A 22,139-nucleotide genomic window follows, 5' to 3' on the forward strand; every position below is an offset into this window, starting at 1 on the left:
TATTAGACAAGTGAATAGCGCACGGTAATTTCCCTAATCAGTTCTCAAAGCATGAACGCATAAAATATGTATTACTAGCTTTCCGCCCGCGGCTTCGCCCGCGTGGAATTTTGTCTGTCACAGAAAAACTTTATCGCGCGCGTCCCTGTTTCAAAAACCGGGATAAAAACTATCCTATGTTCTTTCCCGGGACTCAAACTATCTCTATGCCAAATTTCATCAAAATCGGTTGCGAGGTTTAAGCGGGAAAGCGTAACAGACAGACAGACAGACAGAGTTACTTTCGCATTTATAATATTAAGTTGGGATTTGCGGGAATCCCCGAAAAAACGTAAATAACTAACGATGACGTAATCATCATCTAGACCCCCCTACCCCCCATGTCATCCAAAATAAGTAAAACAGAGACCCCCCCACCCCCCCTTGGTGCTTACGTAATACTTGAACGGCCCCTAAACACTGTGACACCTTAAGTCGTTGCAATAGATGCTATTTTACAACAAAAATATACAGGATGAATTAAAAATCATCTACTCATGATGCATAGTACATCCCACAAAATATGAGACATCTCCAATGAGATTTTTGTCTTTATTTTTACTATTTTAGTGTGCTAGTGTTAAGATTTTAAAGCGATTGCACAGATAACATTACATCAGACAGAATATACATTTTTTTTGCAAAATAACACCTAGGTAATATACATCAAAATAACATGACATTCCACAGTGTAAAGCTTGATGTGCTGTCGGCTGTACAAGTTTTGTTACTCATGGCATTAGTCACATATTTGGGGAGTAAACATTGGCATCATGAGTGAGTAGAGTCTTTATTTTAAAAGGATGCCAACAATCAATTTCACCCTGTATAGTTAGTCTGATGTATTGTTATTGCTGTACATCCACGAAATACGTTTTAATTCTAACAGCAATTATGACAGGGCTAACGTTACCCTGTTTGCACACAAACATTTTAATATGCGAAGAGCGTCTCGGGACGAGTTCGGGTGAGCAAACCTACATCCCTCAAAAACAGTTTTTAAGGGTAGACATTAATTTTGTTGGAGTTTGAATTATCTCGGTACAAATAAAAATATGTTTTATTTCCTTGAAAAATAGTTCAAGGAAGCGTCCAAAGGAAATCTAATTTCATGTGGGTATACATTCTCATGGAATGAGAAAAATATCAGCCCAATTGAACATCGAGTGCCTAACATTACTTTAAGACACATTCTATCGGCACCTGCCACGATCGTAGTGTTGCAGATTGCCTTTCTCCGCCTTGTTATGTATACTGATGCATATTCATTAATATTCCAAACAGTTGGCCAGTTTCCTGCCTTCCACAACGGTACCCCACCATCGTCAATCACCACAAATCTGAATCTCCCTCTGCAAAACACTCCCACTTCTCCCAAAAGAATTAAAATTTCCTCAGCTATACAGTGTGAGTCACGTTAAAGTGTACATATGAAAATAGATGAAACTAGACCTATTTTTATCGACAAAAAAGAGGTCAAAAAATTTTTGAGATTTTTTTTTAATTTTTTATAGAATTTTTTTTCTTCCAATTACGTATTGTAAAGAAAACGTAATAACTTTTAAACTAAGCGGTATATCCTGATAAAATAAAAACAGTGATAATGCTAAATAACAGGCGATACTAAAAAAATACATAAAATACACAAAAATTGCCAACAAATAATAAAAAATGATACTTTTTGAAAAAAATCTGCTTAAAAATTCGTGTTTTTTTGGTTATTTGATCAATTTCTCCAAAAAATGCCCCCTAAGTGGTTTTTATTGTTTTGTATTATTCTCTATCGTATTACCTCTGTAAAACCAAAAATTGCATGTCTCTATCCCTATCACAACATTTGCTATGATAGTTTGAACAAAGGCCTACCACAACATTATTCTCCTCTACATGTAGGGACAATTTTAATTTTAACTAAAATGCTTATTTTACTTCGAAATCTTTTGTTTTTACTTGAAATCTAACTTGTCTTTATCAAAATTACAAATCTAGAGCCATTTTCAGTTTCGTTGTTAGCGAAGCGTTGAATAGCGCGCCCGGAGAGGCTTAGTTCAAACGATCATAGCAAATGTTGTGATAGGGATAGAGACATGCGATTTTTGGTTTTACAAAGGTAATACGATAGAGAATAATTCAAAGTAATAAAAACCACCTTTTATAGGGGCATTTAATTTTTTTGGGGAAATTTATCAAATAACCAAAAAAACACGAATTTTTAAGCAGATTTTTTTCAAAAAGTATCGTATTTTATTATTTGTTGGCATTTTCTGAGTATTTTATGTATTTTTTTTAGTATCGTCTGTTATTTAGCATTATTACTGTTTTTATTTTATCAGGATATACCTCTTAGTTTAAAAGTTATTACGTTTTCTTTACATTAAGTACTTGAAAGAAAAAAAATCTATAAAAAAAAATTTAAAAAATTTTTGACTACTTTTTTGTCGATAAAAATAGGTCTAGTTTCATCTATTTTCATATGTACACTTTAACGTGACTCACACTGTATTTCCAAGAGAAGTTCAATAATAAAGTTGCAACTCGGAGAAAGTTTGGAACGACGATCCGCTAACAACAGAGCGAACTGAATTGCAATATTGCACACACATGTTAACTTCTTGAAATATCTACGTAGTTAGGTAGTTCACGTTCAGAAAGATATAAAATAACAACAATGAAGAAAAGTTTGGTAAGATGCCAGTGCGTAAAATATATTGCATACTTAATTAAAATGTGCCATAATGTGTGCAAAAATTTTTTTTTTGACGATTATTAAATAAATCTACATTATTTACTTAATTTTAATAACATTTTTTATGTATTCAGTAGTTTATGAGCCAGTAAAACTATTGGGTGTGTGTGTCAAATCCTCCAATTACCTGTGGTGCTTCTGCGGTGGAGGCTAAATGTCATAATGTTGATAATTTATTATTAATTGTATCAAACAAAATTAGCTGTAGATTGCTGACAATAATTAGTGCTAATTACATAAATATTATTTCAGATCATAATTTTACTTTAAAGGAATTTAGATTCGCAAATGTATTGAAATTGATTTGGACAGTCAAAAGGTTTTCCAACTAAAGGACAATTTTGACCTTTTAATCACTTCCCGACCTTTGATTCCAACGAATGATTAATGGTTAAGGAGTAATATTATACAGCTAAAATTAATTGGCTGTCGTGCCAGAGTTCCCAAATGAAAGCGTTCAATAAAGATACGTTTTTATAGTAAAAGTATTTATCAAAATGTTGCCGTCAAAAACTAAGCTATGAATATTTGAGTTGAGCAATACTGGGCCGTGTACCTGCGCCTATTGTAAAGATGCCTTTTATAAGCTGTCGTTGCAATACATTACAGCCTATGAGACCGGCACAAAAGTTCTATACAATATCTCACAATATACATCCCGATTGTCTGTGCGTCCCTTTGTCGCCAAAATGTTACCTGCACGTCAGTCGAATCACCGGCAGGTGGTGGAAATAGCCACAATGCTCTACTATACATGCCCGATCGATTTATCGAAAGGACTCTTGCCTACAGCCTCAATGCCTTCTAGTTAACCGAATTAACAATGTCACATAGAATTATTTGCGTTTTTACAAATAAATATATAGGACTTAGGTACTAAATGTAGTTTAGTTTGTAGTATACAATTTAAGTTTCCAGCCTATTTACATCTCTAAAATATATCACATTAAGTTACTTTTTGAGTCATCCGAATAGGCAAGAACTCTTTTACTCTGTAATTGCCTTTGTAGCACGCACTGTTGAATACAGCTCGTTTACATTCCGCCATGTTTTCCCGCGCTTTCTCACATTTTCCGAATTTGCCAGCTGAGAAATTAGTGCGGGTTTTCGCCATGTCAACAGCGAAATGAGAGAAATACAAGAATAATTTATCTTTACGTGTGTACCTGTCTAATCAGCTAGGGCTCCGTATTCTCATTAGGAATAATATTTCATTCGTTTTGGGACAGTGCCTTGGGGAGCCTTAATTGACATTGTAATGTATTTAAAAAAATATGTAAAAATAGAAATTACAAATTCCGGAATAGATGAAATGCAGTCATTGGAATGACAATATAGCATCTATCCAAACTTTACCTGGGATAGATATAGGTCTAAACAAGCCAGGTTCTAGCTCAAAACATTATTTTTGAAAAAATTATAACTTTAAAAATGTAGTTACTTCCCCCTAGTGGTAGAGACTCTTACAGGCTACGGAAGACCAGCATCGGGGCGTCTTTTGGCACCACGACATGTCATACTGATTGCTAAGAGTGGTGCCTTTTCAGTTTTCACTGAATAAACTATTTATTTCTTTTACTATCTTCAATGGGGTTAGTTACCCCACAGATAATATGATACTAGTGTTCCCCTATGCACCAGTACCGCTATGCACCACTCATAAAATAACAAAGATGTGGTAGCCGTGGTAGTTAGGACTTCTTGGCGGGAAAGCGAAACGTCATGTTAGCAGTTTTGTTTTGTTCGACTTTAGACGACTATTAATATGTAATATTAACCATTAAACCTTCGTGAACGTGCATGAGTGTGGGCAAATGAAACAAAACAGTGCACGGCGATTCTTCGGATTCTCTCAAGTAGTCCAATAAGAAGTGTCAGTAAAGTACCACAACTTTACTGAGACTCAAAGGGTGGGAAGGGGTATCATCTATCATTCTTCATTATATCATTAACCCAAGTCCCATCCCACTTGGTCCCATTTTGTAACTCGTCTCATTTAAAACTTGAAAATGGCTGGCACAAATCAAGTCGACCTCGACGTGTATTGCCAACATCAAAAAAGAAGAAGAATTTGGTGCATACCTAAGCGACACTTTTTGTAGGTATTAGGTATTATAAGAGTGGTGCATAGCGGATCTAACCCCTGCAATGTTTGTAAATAGATTCAATAAACGAGCAAAATGTGCACACACTTTGCACCTGCAGAGACCTCCGAAAGTGGGTCAAATTAATCAGGTTAAAAATAAAAATTGCGCAGTTCAGGTTTCACTGACCAAAGAAATGAGAATGTGAGTGACGTCAGATTCTGATTCTGATTTCTGATTCTTTAAAATTGTACTTTTTTATTTAATTCTTCATATTGTTCTGTTCTTTTTACCTTCCGTCATTGCTATGTCCTAGTAAATTGTTAAATACCGTTAAAATAAAATAACAAATGTTTAACTACACCTAAGGTATCAATAAACTTTGGGTAAATATGTGTTATAGTAATGGAGGATCTCGTAGGTTAGAGAAAATAGCACCTGGTAATTGTAGCCTGTCCGTTCGGTCATGATGGGCAATATGGGCATTGGTGGAATTCCTTTCAAAACAACATGATTTAATGTAGAACCATGTGGGTAAGTTCCAAACTCTGCTATTAAGTTTTCTTTACTAATAGGCCAATAGAGAGCAAACATTTTTTTTTTTGCTTCAACAACTGGTGAATATTCAAGTCAAGTCTAAAAGTTGGCAGAAGATGGTTATGACACTTTCGTGAAAACATAATAAACTTTTTCATAAAATAGACCAAAGTTGATATCAATCTGTAAGAACAATATCACTTCGATATAGTAGGTAACCCCATAATACCTAACTTCACCACTTAGGTACTGTAATGTTATACGAATTTGCATAACATTACCATGCAAATTGCTAATTATCTTTTTCATGAGTCGCAAAGTTTGCTAACACATCTGACGGCCGAATACTGAAACGCCATTTAAATATTTGACGGCTTCTCAAATAGTTAAGCAGCTCCTAAACTTACATTTCGCATACTCAAAACAATATCTGAGCAGTTCTCAATTTTTAAGCACCTCTCAAATTAAGTTGCACTCAAACGCCACTTAAATGAATTTTCGCATACTGAAACGCCATTCAACGCTAAGCATTACTCAAACAACTGTCAAATCGTCTTAAGCAGCTGTTAAATTTGAGAGTGCTTGCGCGGTATCTTAAATCCTATTCTTATACCTAAATTGACCTAAATAGTTGTAAATAATGTGTGTCATCGTTCTCATTTCTTTCGAGCCTCGAGGAAATACCTAGATCTAATCGCAGGAACGCAATAAGGCTGAACGCTATTGAAAAATATTATTATAATGACATGCAATTCCGAGCGAGGTTCCGCGTCTCTAAAGAAACGGTGTTGTTTCTGGTTTCATAATTTGGAAGCTCTTTGAAACCCCTCACCAAATGCCATACAACCAGTGGACCAAATACTTATTAGGAACCCTACTGTTCTACGCAACGGGAAGTTATGAACGTGTACTAGGTGATATCTTCCACATCTAACAGCCAACTGTGCATCGTATAGTGCACGAAGTAACAACCAAAATAGCTGCTATGAAATCGCTTTACATAAACATGCCTATTTCTGAGGATTAAGGGGACATCGCATAGCAGCATTTCCAAGAGTTGTTGATTTGTCAATTTGATGCTCTGTCAGTCAACAATGATACATGTCAATTGTGGTTACGTTTCGGTCCACGATCGCCACTTAATAGATTTCAACAATAAAAAGTATCACATTTAAAATTATTTTTTTAATTAAATAAAAATGCAAGCATTAATTTTTTTATATGATAAAACGAGATTTATATATAATAGAAACTAAAAATAAATTGTTCTATGTTAAGTTGATTGAGTATATTTCCATAAAAGACAATACATAACCAAACGATGCTGCGTGTAATGGATAAAAGACGTAAAGTTATCATTTGTGTAAATGAAAACATACTTTTTTTGGTAAATGTTGCCATTATGTAAACATTTGAGAGCTGCTTAGCTGATCACGGCTTCAAATCCGTTAAGTAGCGTTTGAGAATACCATTTAAAATTGAAGGATACTTAAATTTAGGAGCCCGTCAGCTGAGTGACAGATTTGAGTAGTGTTTCAGTATTCGGCCGTGAGAGCTCCAATTAAACTAAGTTACTTATGTTACTTCAGCCTCCATGAGCTTCGCCACGAACTTGTTATCTCGGCTGCACACTCAAAGGCGCCAAACACTATCAAGGCACAACTTGATGCGTCAACATTACGTCAACTCGGCTATAAAATTAGTATTACTATCGGATAAACATGACAGGAATTGACTTTGAGCTGCTGGGAGGGTATCATCCGGAAACTAGTTCAAGAACATTTTTTTTAGTTAAATGCACGTTAAACTCTACCGGCAGACTCCTGTAATATGTACCTCTCGAACTCTGAGATGCTTCTTTCTACGGACATTTTAACGGCTCAGTGGTGCTTTAGTTGGGGTAGCCTGGGCGCAGACCACCGACTTTTAGTTGGCCGAGAGTGCGCACAGTCTGCGTCTAGGCTTTTAATATTACAGGCCAATAAAAATATGATAAATATTCAACAATAAAAATATGATTAAATAACTTTCATTTCATCACTGGGAATTGATCCAATATCATAAATATTACTATCGAACATGCCATTGTATTTGACTACCTGTCAGTATGTTTGAACATGTCCAATTGATATCATCGCTCTGGGATGTGTGTGACCCGGGATGATAAAACATAGAAGGAGCTCGTCCTATTATGGGACTTTGCTTAGTAGCTTGGACGTCCTTTTCAGAATTCAAACATAAGATTTCACCTACTAAATATTTATGCATCGCGTCCAACGCGAAATTTAATTGTACATATTGTCGTGGGTCGTCACTTCGTGTGGTCACATGAGTAAAAAAACTCACGTGATGTGGTATTTCCTATGTTAAAGCACTGACTAAGTCCATGCTTTATAATCGTCTCATTAAGTCGTCCCACATTATTACGTACACGATGATTTCATACACGTTTTTCCGTTCCGCATGCGTGTAACCTGCGTAATAGGAACCACGGACCAGACCAGAACTTATGCTTCTATGCTTTTGTAAGAACATACAAATATATACGTAAATAAAGGTACGTTGTGATTTTTCCCTCGATTATTGAATAGTTTGCAGAACCAATCGGAAATTGCTATTGAATTATTCTATTTTTTTCAACGAGTACGACTGTACGATGTAAAATATTATGTGGAATAAAAAGGTAGAGAATCAGGTTCTCTGATCTATTTGATTTTTATAAATGGGACTTGACTTATAATTTATCGTATTAACTCAATACTTTGATGTTAATATTTAGGAACGGACATCATACTAACAAATGTACATAAAGTAAAGGGCAGAGTACTCCCGGGAACAGTAGACGTAAATTAATTTATGGGGGAGCAACAACGGGAAACATGGCTGAAACTTGATTAATGAAGAGCATTTCTTGGAGTTAGGAATAGAATAATTGTGGGCCAAATTAATTGCAGGCCTACCATCTGGTCGTGATGTTAGCACAATACATCCTATCTTTTAAGATAAAAAATAAAACACAGTATTAACGTTACATTTAATTTTTTGTGCTAAAATTCAGTAAACGCATCATACTTAATATTGTGTTAGGAGATTGTACCTACTTCACCGTCGTCTTCCGTAGATTGTTCAGTCAACGATCATACTAAATAAAACAAAACTGAAATAGCTCAGCACAATTTATGCGAACCATTATTAAAATATGGCGAATAGGCAGTCGGTTCTTCAGTCCGGAGACTGTAATTTCTTAAGAAAGTTACTTTGACTCCTCTCGGCCCATCTCGAATTTAATTTCATTAAAGCTGTCTTCGTTTTAAATTGTAGATTACGACACTTCAGCTTGTCTCTTTGCATACTCCCAATGCCAGAAGCATTTACAGTCACATTGGGGTCTATTGTTCCTATCCCGCTAGGACATTTTCTTTTTTACAGGAGCGGAAAGACAATAAGTTTTTTCTTGGAACCACAAGATTGCCTGAAAAATATACGAGTGTGCAGCTTTTATTAAAAAATTATGACGTGGCCTTTTTTTCCTAAACTTTTTGAATTATTTGATCAAAATAACATGGTTGGAATACTCGTCATTTGGTAAAGTAAAGTGTTTATTTATTTATTAGGTAGGTACACCAACAAAGTCACATACATAATACAGTTCATACATTTTAACATGGTTTAACACATGATGCGTATATGACCTCAATTACAGGTACCTATACACAGCATTTCTTTTTGCAATGTTAGGGAACATAAACACTAGAAAACTTTATATCCTTTCGGTGCTTTATATTATAAAGGATTTAGTAATTGTTCATTTTGTTCGGTGCCTAAGTCGTTCAGAATACAGGCTTGAGTTTTGACATAAATTTAAAGTATTGCAATGTTTAATCCGAATTTTAATTTTCGAGTCATTCCCAAGTTGTTCGGTGAAAAAATAAACATAACGCACATAATGTTACATTTCAGCAATACGAGTGTTACTATCTTAATTTAATTTATTTCGCTTTCATATCCCTTGTCCTAGGCTGAAGAAAGTTAAATGTATTTATTGTCAAAGAAAGGTTTGTTTGCAAATAAGTTTAGTAATGGTTCGCTGGTGAATTCCATTTTCTTTATTTTACGGAAAAGAAAGACATTCTTATAAACCTAAACCGAACAAGGTTGGACCCATGTGAAAATAGACTGCTTTAAAAACAGTTTAGATTAAAGAGTGAAAATAAAAAGCTCCAAGTGCACAACTTTCAACTTTTTTTAAAGGAACATTTTTCCCCGACTGCGCCATGCAGTTATTACGAAAAGGCTTAATTACTATAAAACTTAGATAAACCACTCAGTCGTAACATTAGTAATTTAATTTGTGACTCAGTTATCTAAACCTGATACGGTGATTCCTAATCTAGACAATTTGTATGCAGTAAATTCGTAACTTCCTCGACACACTTCACCTTAATCAAATTGATTTAATTTTGAATCTCTACCATGGAGCTTAAAGTTATTAGTGTTAACTAGCGGCCGCCCGCGACTTCGTACGCGTGGATCCCGTTTTAGCCCTTTCTTCTATCTTACGCGGTATAGATTTTTTCATACAAATGTTTTTTTCCCGCTAACTCCCGTTCCCGTAGGAATTTTGCAATATCCTGTTGTAACTAAGCTTTAAGTTTACTAAGGTACCTGCATGCCAAATTTCAAGCGTCTAACTTAAGCGGTTTAGATTTTTCATACAAAAGGATTTTCCCGCTAATTCCCGTTCCCGTGGGAATTCCTAAGTATACTATAACCTGCCCAGGAGTATGAAGAATAATTGTACCAAGTTTCGTTAAAATCCGTCGAGTAGTTTTTGTTTCTATAAGGAACATACAGACAGACAGACAAAAATTTTACTGATTGCATTTTTGGCATCAGTATCGATCACTAATCACCCCCTGATAGTTATTTTGAAAATATGTTTCATGTACAGAATTGAACTCTCTACAGATTTATTATAAGTATAGATAGGCTTAGTCCACGAATGCGAGCCGTGCCACGAGCAGTGCAATGCGGAGCACTTAGTTACGTATTCCACAATCATAATTGTAGTTCGCAACTCTACCAAACTATTCAGCAGAGTACAGTTGGAGTCAAAAATTTAATTATCAGCTGCTTTAAGAGTAAGAGTGCCAAAATGCTGCTGCATTTTCACGCATAAAGAACTTGTGTCATGTGAGATATCGATATTAGTACGTACTGAGTCTTCCAGTGACTTGGCCCATTTTAGCTTTGTTAAACATTTTTTCTTCCAGTAACTGGGCCCACCTTCAATGTTTTTATGAATAAATTAAACACCAAATCAACAAAAATCTACTCTACAATTCTAAACTTGGTCCGTGGAGCCAGCTAAAAGTGGGCCAAGTCACTGGAAGACTCTGGCACTGTCATAAGATCTAGGGCCGTCACTGATAGTATTGAAGTAGGTAATGATATTTTTGAGACTGATTGTACATGACGAGCCTGCGGCAGATACCCAACTGCTGAGTGCAAAATGTATGCTCCTGTTAGTTTACTGTCGGAATAATAGCTTCATTAGGAGTGTACTCTGAAATCCTTCTTAACTAAATATGCAGCCGATATTAAAACTCCCCATTAATAAGTAGAATTGAATTACTGTCGGGTCGAACATTTTGCCATCCTGCCTTAATGAAAAAAATGAAAACGAATTCACCTGATGGTGGGTTATCATCTATGATTATTCATAACATCATTTACATAGTTAAATTTAGGGTAATTATTAAGAAAAATAAAAACTGAAGATCTGGCTGTATGTATGGCAGAACATTCTGGGGTGGGCGGGCACGGAATCTCCAGCTCCAGCCTCCACACTAAAGAGCAGTCGCCCGGCAAGCGAATCATAGGTTCGATTCTCACCTTAGTCAGTTCGATTTTTTCAAGTTATATATAATTTAGGAAAAAAATGAACTTACCCATAGACAGCGGCCGCGCCCGCGATGGCGCCGCCGCATTGCGCCGCAACGTACAGCGCCGCACGCAGCGGCGACACGCGTCGGCGCACGCATAGCGCCACCGACACCCCCGGGCTCACGTGTGCTCCTGCAACAAACCACACTTTCAACCCTCTTCTTGTCGTGTCGACAACAAACCTACATAGTCATCATCATCATCATTTCAGCAATAGGACGTCCACTGCTGAACATAGGCCTCCCGTAATGATTTCCACCATAGAGATATAGACAAATGCTAACTAATGCGCTGAGTCCGAAACTCACGCCCTCACACATTACCTACACCACACCTCTCACATTACTCTGAGGTCTCACAGTGCGCGTGGACGCACAGAGTGACACACAGGGTGAACACGAACCAATCACAGAGCCATAGCTGGGCATTAACTCGTTAATCCGTTAATCGTTAATTAACGAAGTTAACATTTCTATTAACGGATTAACTTTTAAGTTAACTTTAAAAAATGTTAACGGACTCGTTAACTTCCGTTAAATTATCCTAAGTCCGTTAATCGTTAATCCAGTACCTACTATTTACCAAAAAAATACAGCAGGCACGCTGAAAAACGCTAGAAAAACGCATTCTGACAAGTACGTTCGGGCTTCCAGAACTGCCAGAACCCATAACAACAGTTTTTGTAACCAGATCACAACGACACCTTGTTAGTATGTGTGGGACAACTCTTGCAACTGAATTTAAGACCAGTTTTCCTCAACCGATTGAGCTGAAATTTGGTATACTTATGTAAGTACGATGACAATGCAATGTTATGTTATGGTACCATTGAGCTGGTCTGATGATGGAGTCATGAGGTGGCCATAGGAACTCTTAAATAATACGGTGGCATCACATCGAATTTGGGTTCCTTGGATTTGTCTTTTCGAGCACTTTAGTACTAGATGATTGATGTCCAGGGTCCTGATGATGGAGTCAGGAGGTGGCCATAGGAATTCCTAAACGAAACGGTGGAAACTTATCGAGTTTGGGTTTGCTGGATTTGTCTCTTCGAGCACTTTGGTGCTAAATTGTATTGTAATAGAACCAAGGCTCTGAGATTGAGATCCTACTAAAAAGTGTAAAATAAAATTATAATAATTAAAAAAAAAACAAGCTTTTATTCTTAAATGCAGTTGTACTAAAACGAAAAAAATAATCGTACTTATGCAAGGTTCAAATAATTTCGAAAGCTTGTAGCTTGTTGTAAAGAGGAATAAATTCCATGCGCGATACAAGCTTTCGAAATTATTTGAACCTTGCATACAATTGTTTTTTTCGTTTTATTATCATGTGTTAACGGATTAACGATTAACGTTAACTTGCGTTAAATCTTGCGAAATGTAACGTTTTAACGTTTAACGAAGTTAATTTTTTTATTAACGGTTTAACGATTAACGAAGTTAACTATTTGATTAACGGTGCCCAGCTATGCACAGAGCTCTATTTAATTAAAGTGTCGCATTAGAAATTTACACACACAAAGTAATCAAAATATGTGCTCATTATCCACTGCGGTATCAGTACTTAACGTTCGAAGAATTTTTAGTACTACGCAAGCAATGTAAACTGTTTATATTATGACGTCGCTGCTGTCATCATTGCCTTCACGAGAGTCACGAGCAATGTGTTCTTTTTGGGCATACTTATTGCTGCGACACCGGCCCCGCCCCCTTTCATATCTCCCTTAAGTTTAGTTTCTGTGATCTGTGATTTCCACAAAGGCCGGTTGGTAGTGGCCTTCATCCAGCGCCTTCCCGCTACCTTTATGAGGTCGTCGGTCCACCTTGTGGGTTGCTACGCTCCCGACGAACACATAACCGTTTTAATCGTGAATAAAACATTTCCTAAATGCCGTTCTCATTTCCCAAGTAAAACGTTTTATCAGCGTTTCGCTGAAGACTGAAGGGTTTACATTACAAGCCTGACTAAGTCCTCCTAATGAATTCTTTCCGACTCAGCCCGATAATCTCTTCCCACTTCGTTTATCAACCGCCTCGCTTCTGGGAATGTTTCATTAAGTACGCTACTTACTTTGACGCTTTACGAAACGTAGAGTTAAGGGATTCAGCTGCTGGTAATCCAGGATATAAAATAATCCCCGGTACATTTCGTACTGTAATATGTACTAAATCACAATTTTATACAATTATAAGTGTGAGAAAAGACGAGGAAGCTCTATGCTCGAACTCGAAATTATATGACCAACTTCTAGAACTTATTGTACCTATCATATTTTATGTCATCGATTAGACTGACATTTAACCCATTTAGGCCCAGAACAGGACGGTGAAACGCAACTGCAACGAAACTGCGTTACTTTTGAGTTGCATCTAAATTTCTGCCATAGCGTCCGTTGAGAGACCACACATGATGCGACCAGTTTGAAACTTTCAGTTTCAGTTTCATTCATCAGAATCATCAGAAAGTTGCAATTTCGTTGCAGTTGCGTTTCACCGTCTGTTCTAAGCCTTAGGCTCAATTCGAACAAACTTTTATCCGAGAATAAATCTCCGAGAAGATTCGGTATGGGAAATATTATGTCAAAATGACGTATAAGTGACGATTTATTATGAGATTAATATTTACTCTTGTTTGGTTCCACCCTTACTGATTTTTTAAATCTTATGGCATTGGCGTAACTAGTCTGGTAGTCTTCACCAAATACATACGCGTACTTAGTACCGTAATATTAATCAGTGAGGAGAATTTATCAAATTTCTTAGAAGCGTACGGTCTACATCTGAATGGCACAAGATCCAAAAACAGCAAAACATTCCCCAAAGGTTGCAATTCACCAAAGCTCTTAACGACGGGGTTGTTTTTTTCCGAAAATCAGGTAGCAAGTATAATAGGTTGCCTCCGATTAGAATTACAATCGGCCGAGGAAAGGTGGGGCTCTACCGCTACGCGTTTCCTGATTACAACATGTTCTACCAATAACATAAGTTCTATTATAAACTCTACACGTATTTATGGCACATGGCAATAATTTGTTTTATAAAAACATTTTTTTTAATATTTTTTATGAAAAAAAACCTCATAAAACTCATTTATTTAAATGCAAGTAGGTAGACTTATAAAAAGCACTTTTACACGTCCCAGTATTAACCCTACCACTGCTTCAGGACAATAAATGGGCCAGTGCTGAGAAGAAGCAGCGCAAGAAACTCAGATATATTGTCAGCCTCTTCTTCAAGGGTTTACAGACTTTAAAATATACATAGTTATACATATTTATGCGAGCTAGGCAGTTTTAAGCATCCCAAGCATTTTTGTCTTTTTTAATAATCATCGACTTTATAGTAGCCTTTTTTCATTAAGGTACTTTTTATATGTGCTTTGAATTTATGAATGGGCAGTTCTCAACAGTTTGTGGTAATTTCAGAACCACAGTCAGAAAAGTAAATTATGCCTGAAAATACAAAATTTATTAAACAGTACCTAATTAAGTAAACTTTATGGTGTAGATAAACCAGTAATAAGCTTCAAAATGAAACTCAATCCTGCAAAACAAACAATAATGTTGCCTTTATTAAAAACTATAAACGCTACATAACACTTAATTACGTCCGTAATTGGTTCACGTTCGTAATATTAAGCTGAATGAAAAAAGAACCTTGTTGCAAATAAGTATATTAATTATACGAGCAAGTAGGTACCTTGCTTAAATAAAACTTCAAACTTTCTGACTGCTCATTTTAAACACTTTCTTAACCATAACGGTTCCTTACTCGTAATTTATTTAAAAAAAAAGAAAAAAGCTACTTTTACTTCTACATGATTATCTCAAATAATAGTATTTAGCAGTAGGTACAAACAACTCCCAAATGTTGACATTTAAACAACTTAGGCTGAGTTGCACCACCTAACTTTAACGGTAACTATGACGATAACCGGTGCTTTTTGTATGAAGTTTGACAGATTTTTGACGTTTGTCAAAGTAAAATTATGATGGTGCAACCCAGCCTTAAAATTCCAGGACTTGTATTATACATATTATCTGTGTTCCAGGTTTCCGATATCTGATTGTTAATGCATCGCTAAAGGGGTTAAAAATAAGAACCGTCATTCATTGTCCGAACTAAAATAAAGTAAATTGTCTGGCGACATAGTAACCTAGTGTTGACATTCCGAATCTAGGCAGACGACTAAATTATTAATACGACCCTCAAATGCCATCCGTTGTTAATAGTATCCACTTAAATCAGTGTTTATATAAGAATACCTTATGTCATAGAGTTACAGTAGTTTATTGCTCTATGGTGAACCCTTATCGGATTCACATCAGAAAAAGCAACGCCCGTAAGTAAGTAGGTAACATGAAATCCCAGAAAACCGATGACACGACCTCTTACATTTTAGAGTGGGTTCAATAAGTCAATAACGATAAGCTGCATTCTTATTTGATGATAATATATTTTTTACTTTACACTTTAATAATTTTTTGTTAGATAAAGTCTAAGGCTGGGTTGCACCAATTTACTTTAACTTTGACAAACGTCAAAAATCTGTCAAACTCCATACAAAAAGCACCGGTTATTGTCAATGTTACCGTTAAAATAAGGTGGTGCAACTCAGCCTTAGGATTGATTGAGACTTTGACTTTAACGAGAATCACTTACAAACTAGGTAGTAACTTACCGAAAGTAGCGAAGACTTTTTGTTGTTGTACCTACATTTCAGTTCTTTTCCTAATCTTTCTCGAAGATATCGTTTTCTTAATATAAGGCGAGTTATCATTTATTCAGTTTCGAGGGCTCGTTGTCTGAAACGACTCTCAAACTCGATTCAAATTCAAGTTAGATTCAAACTTGTGATTGGTTAAATTAAAAGCTAGCCATATCTGGTTTCTCAGGAGAAATGAATGTGATGAATCGGATTTAGAACATAATATTAGAATACGAGTATTAAAAGTAACAACTCTACATTGTCAGGATTTTCCCATCCTAGAAAATCTTTGCAATTTTACATACTAATCACCCCTGTGTTTCAGGAGTCAGTTCCTCCCCTTAAAGAATCTATCAAAGGTGAAAAACTATACCTCAACATTTTAAAATAAGTTTTTAAGTTTTAAATTAAATTAGCACTAAAGAATTACTGTGATAAAAACTGTTAGAAGTGACATTTACTTAAAGGTAATACTTTTTGTCAATCGTCATCATTTCAGCAGACATCACAGAACGCCCACAGCTGAACATAGCCCTCCCCCAATGTCCCAATTTTGGTCAATAATAAACTGTAAAGTTAAAGTGGAATTAACTGAGGGACGCTCGAACCTGATTCTCAAACAGCCCGACGAGCACAGAATTGCAGTAATTTACAAAATAACACGACTACAACTGGAGTGCTTAATTAGTTTGTTTACCCACGTTTAATTACTGTCCTGGGGTAAAGTGGTACATCAGTCATATTGTACCTATATACAGCTGTAGAACTCAGGTTAAGTAGAAAATAGCTCTAAGCAATATGAATAAACGAAAGAAATTTCGATTTTTATAGGGGTCTTTTTAGATTCAACGAGTCGTGACAGGGACGAATGCATTACTTAATTTATAGAAAGGCCGTTTCAATAGAAGTATGTTCTCGTATTCAATTAAAAAAAACCGGCCAAGTGCGAGTCGGGCTCGCACACCGAGGGTTCCGCCGTACAAACGTAGCGGTTTACAATTTATGACGTATTAAATCAAATTACTTACTTGATTCCGTTGCGAGTAGTGGCGAATTTCAAAATATGCGGTATGATTATTTTTTATTTATTTATTTTTCCTATATTTGCATTATAGGTAGGTACCTACCTACCTCAGCGTTTTGAATTTTTGCGTTGATTTAGAATTTCTCACAGTTTAGAGGCAATTAGATTTAAGAAGTGTTTGATATGAATTTCAACTTTAATATCTCTACGCGTTCATGTGAAAAAGGGTAGGTAGTAAGTTTATAATTATTAAAAAAAATATTTTATGTCATGTAAGCAAAAATAATATTTTAAATTTTATATAACTTCAAATTTATCATTTTCGCAATTTTTCCTTTATCTGTACTATATAACGTTGCTTCGTGCCGAATTTCAAGTTTCTGAGTTCACAGGAAGTACCTTGTAGGTTTTGATTCCCTAGCGTGTGACGGAAATTCGTCTAAGGTGTCGGTATAAACTGCTGTATCTTTTGATCGCGTTAACTTAGAAGTTTGATTTTTTTACTTCTTAAAGGGACAATAGATCTAGGTATTGGGTATAAATTTCAATTTGATACCTTTATTCGTTCGTGAGAAATAAGGTAGTAAGTTTCATTTTATTAAAATATTTTTATTATATTATATAACTAAAAAAATGTAATTTTCGCAATTTTTCCTATATTTGCATTATATGACAATGCTTTATGCCAAATTTCAAGATTCTGAGTTTACGGGAAGTATCCTGTAGGTTTTGATTCCTTTGCGAGTGTCGAAAATTTGTTGAAAATATCGACATAATCGGCTGTATCTTTTGATTGGCTTGGCTTAGAAGTTTGATATTTTCACAGCTTAAAGGGACAATAGACCTGAGTATTTCATGTGAATTTCAGCTTGATACGTTCACGCGTTCTTGAGATAAAGGGTCTTGACAGACGGACGGACGGACAACAAAGTGATCCTATAAGGGTTCCGTTTTTTCCTTTTGAGGTACGGAACCCTAAAAAGAACGTAATAACACGCTATTTAACTCAAGGAAGATCTAATCATCTCATCTACGCTGAATGTCTCAACTAATGAGGTTATGTCCGTAATATCCACTCGGTAGAAGAGGAACAAATTACTAATTTAATTACACAACTCTATGTATAAGGATGTTTACTCTGATACTTATGGAGGGATTCCTTTTCGTCTTAATATTTTTCTTCTTTCGAGAATCACCTGAAAAAACAGCGCTGTAGATGATATGTTATTTCTTATTCCAAAAAATACAACTCCTAACTACTTATTTGACTTGATTATTGAGCTGAAAACACATTGATTTTCTAACATTATAATACGAGTACCTACTTATTTGTATGCCCAAAACTTTTGCCAGAACCGTTATTCAGCTTTATGGTTGATTGGCAGTTGCTAAGATAGTTGCGACTCTATCGTCCTGGGGTTCTGCGGTTTTGCGCAGCATATTAAAGTGTTACAAAACTGTAATAGGTTTAGTAAGTGGTTGCCCCTGGTAAAAATCTTAAGTCATAACGTTGTGAAAAATGTACAAATAAAGGCGATTTTTTCGAAAGTGGGAGAGTTTTATCGTTATAAAATTTTATTTTGCTATTTAATAAAATAACATGTAACTTAAAAAATAAATTTTGTCGGATTTTTTTACTTGATGTGACCAGAATGATCCACTTATGTTGCCTCACTTTTCTTGCGCTTACTATTATCCTGCTACATCACCTTTAAAGAAGATTAAAAACAAAGGTACTAAATTAAGTATCAAAATATTGTGCCCACTGAATTGAACATTAGTATAACCACAGATAATATAATACTAGTATAACGAAGCGAGCTATATTAACATGCATCGATTAAAACTGGACCCACATTAGTCAGCTACGAGCGGGGTTACAAGCTGTTAGAGAAAATTAGGGCGAATGGAATGTGCGGGAATTTTAGAATGTAATTTCTAGCGGAGTTAATACAGCCAGCTTAGCTTTTACAAAGCTTTACTTCTCATACCTACCTAGTTACTGTACTAACATATTATCTATCCACTTCAATAAAATTGAACAAAAATTAATACCTACCGGGCTTTTATTTTTAGCTCTCTGCGCTTCGAACAAACATTTGACAATGTAGGTGTTAGGTCAGTAATGAACTGATTTCTTGTCAAACAAACTCAGTCCAAAATAATCGTTTGAACCACTCTACCAAAGCAAACAAGTTACCAATACGAGCTGCCGTGAGAAAAAATTGAAATAAACATTATTTATCTCATATTTGTCATCCTATCTTTACTTTGAAAGGCCAAAATATAGAATTTATTTATTTATTTTAAGATAAGATAAGTAAGTTTTACGATTAAATCAAGTTTACGTGAACCGACTCTACATTTAAAAGCAAAATTAATCACAAAGGTAAAACCTTTACAAGCTTTTATTTTCACCTGTCTCGATTGCGGTATTGAATTTGACCCACTTCTTCAGAGTTCGATTGAGTTGTAATTTTGATACTTGCCATCTTTGGTAAAATCAAAAAGTTATAGCGCAAATCAATATTTAAGGTGACAAGAAGAATAGCATGCAGAAACGTAAGAAAATCAATTGTGTCAAAGCGCACGCGAACACAAAAGTGAAAATTAACGCTCTACATGATTTATTTTATTCTTTAAATGATTCATATAAAAAACTGCGTTAATATTTTAAAACCCTATGAAGGGGACTTTAAATATTTAATATCGCATCAATAAATTTCGCATCGGTCATACGGTCACCCTAAGTGGGCCGAAAATTAGTTCAATTGTAGCCCGAGGCGACATCGCGCGAACACCTCTTGTCATTTTTATTATCGGATAATTTAAACTGTCATTGTGACATTGCCGCCATTGTGGCATCGGGAAGGAAAGGGTGAACGCACGTGCTCCCTCGATTATTTTAATGCGCTTAATGTACCGTGGTTTTTTCATTATATCTATGACGAAGAGATGAGCTTTAAATAAATATTTGGGGCTGCAGAATTTAGTTATAGTTACATTATTTTATTTAAACACTTGTTAGATCAGATGGCTGATAAAGATCATAGGTGGCCAACGTTCGATTGTACCCTTGGATTGCAGGTGGCTTTAAGCGCATGTAACACAATCCATCAGTTAAATGCGTATAAAGATAAAGAAGTATACAGGGTGGAAACGATAAGTGATCTCACTCGATTATTTCTAAACTATACAAGATATTGAAAAACTGGTTACTGATCCTGAAAGTGCTTGATGAGCTCTTTCAAACGGTACCAATAATCGGTTACAGAATAAACTGGAACTATCCGAAAATACAATGTTTCCAGCTTCCATACATTTGGTAAAGTTACTAAATATTAAAAACTACACAAGATATCGAAAAACTTGTTACTGATCCTAAAAGTGCTTCACGAGCTCTATCCAACGGTATCAACAATATCTTACAGAATAAATTGGATCTATCCGAAAATTCAATGTTTCGATCTTCCATACATTTAGTACTATCAGAGTTATGGAACTCATCTCTTGATAATATTATAGCAAAGTAAAGCCTAAAACTAATGTTTTCCATAAATAATTTTAAACAAAATGCAAGTTACTAGTAGTAGTAGTTAGTTTAAGTTTATTTAACCGACTTTTTAAGTTTATTATTTAACAAAAAATAAATTACACTTCTAATATTGTGTGGTTGTCATACATTTAGTATGAAAGCTAGAAACATTGAATTTTCGGATAGTTCCAGTTTATTCTGTAACCAATTATTGGTACCGTTTGAAAGAGCTCGTGAAGCACTTTCAGGATCAGTAATCAGTTTTTAAATATCTTGTATAGTTTAGAAATAATCGAGTGAGATCACTTATCGTTTCCACCCTGTATATGTAATTTAAAGATAAGTTCAAGTCTTGTTACAATCCTACTAATATTACGAGTATAAATACGCAAGTAGGGATGTCTGAATGTCTGGATGTCATGTTTGTTACTCTTTCACGCAAAAACTACTGAACAGATTTTGATGAAACTTTACAGTATTATTCTTTATAACCCAGAATAACATAGGTATAGGCTATCATTTATGACGATCTATGACAAACTAAATTTCACGCGGGTGAAGCCGCAGTGAAAACAATGTGCTGATTGTAAAAACCTCCTAAATTGTAAACGGCTACAACTTGTTACTTTATTTTAAATTCTCACATTAAACCGACTGCCAGATTTAATATTGCACCATGCGTGAACCGCAAAAGGTGCTTGAAACGTGGAAAAAAACGCGGCCTCCGCCGCAGCCGGCGACCCTCGTTAAAAAGGAACGTAATTGTGAACATCTGCCCGCGCGTAACTCGTAACTCATCCGCGGCTGCTATCAACTGGAAATATATTACCATACTTAGATATTACGCAGCTCTGGGGTTAATTGGGATACACTCTAATCCACGCGTGACTCTATCACCCGATTACATACCCGTTTCACTTGGCTGTAAGCAAGCTGCTTTTGCCTTTTCACCTAAAAATCATCTTTCTTCCGTTTCCTAACCTTACGGAAGTAAAATCATAAGCAAATTATAGTACTTTTCAGTACCTACTTACATACGAGTAGTTTTTTTTAAAGTAATTTACCTAATATGATGAACTTAAAGCCCAATAAAATGCTGATGTCTGATGAATAATTAAAAAGTTATATTTAACTTTATATCTTGCACGCCGAAATTCGATAAAAGTTGAACGAAAAATTATATTAAACATAAATAATTTTAATATACCCATACACCTGTCTTTTTATTATTCTTTGAAAAGCTTTTAGTGTTTCTTATTTTATTTGTATCCTTTAAAAAATACTACTGTGTTTATTTAAGCCTGCCTACATAGGTACTATAGGTACATAAATAGGCATGACGTCGGTCGTAAGACTTTATCGCTCATCTATTCCAATTCGTTTCCCACGGGTAGAGCTTTTTGTTTACGTGCCCTATTGTATATGTACTGTGTAAAGAGCACTGACAGCAAGCAGCTTGCCGCTTTTTTCGTATGGTGGGTGGGTGTACCTAGAAATGATACTTTTTTCGTCTTTTTG

General features: G+C 35.5%; 1 protein-coding gene across 1 annotated transcript in view; it reads right to left on the reverse strand.

Moving 5' to 3' along the window:
* The window catches only part of LOC135074168 (neurogenic protein big brain), a 93,882-nt gene that overhangs the window by 70,930 nt on the left and 813 nt on the right, over positions 1 to 22,139 (reverse strand). Inside the window, exon 2 of the mRNA XM_063968475.1 lies at positions 11,358 to 11,484. Within this exon, the coding sequence (XP_063824545.1) occupies positions 11,358 to 11,484 (127 nt within the window). The remainder of the gene's footprint in view (positions 1 to 11,357; positions 11,485 to 22,139) is intronic.

Source organism: Ostrinia nubilalis, chromosome 1, assembly GCF_963855985.1.
Source record: "Ostrinia nubilalis chromosome 1, ilOstNubi1.1, whole genome shotgun sequence".
Classification (NCBI taxonomy): domain Eukaryota; kingdom Metazoa; phylum Arthropoda; class Insecta; order Lepidoptera; family Crambidae; genus Ostrinia; species Ostrinia nubilalis.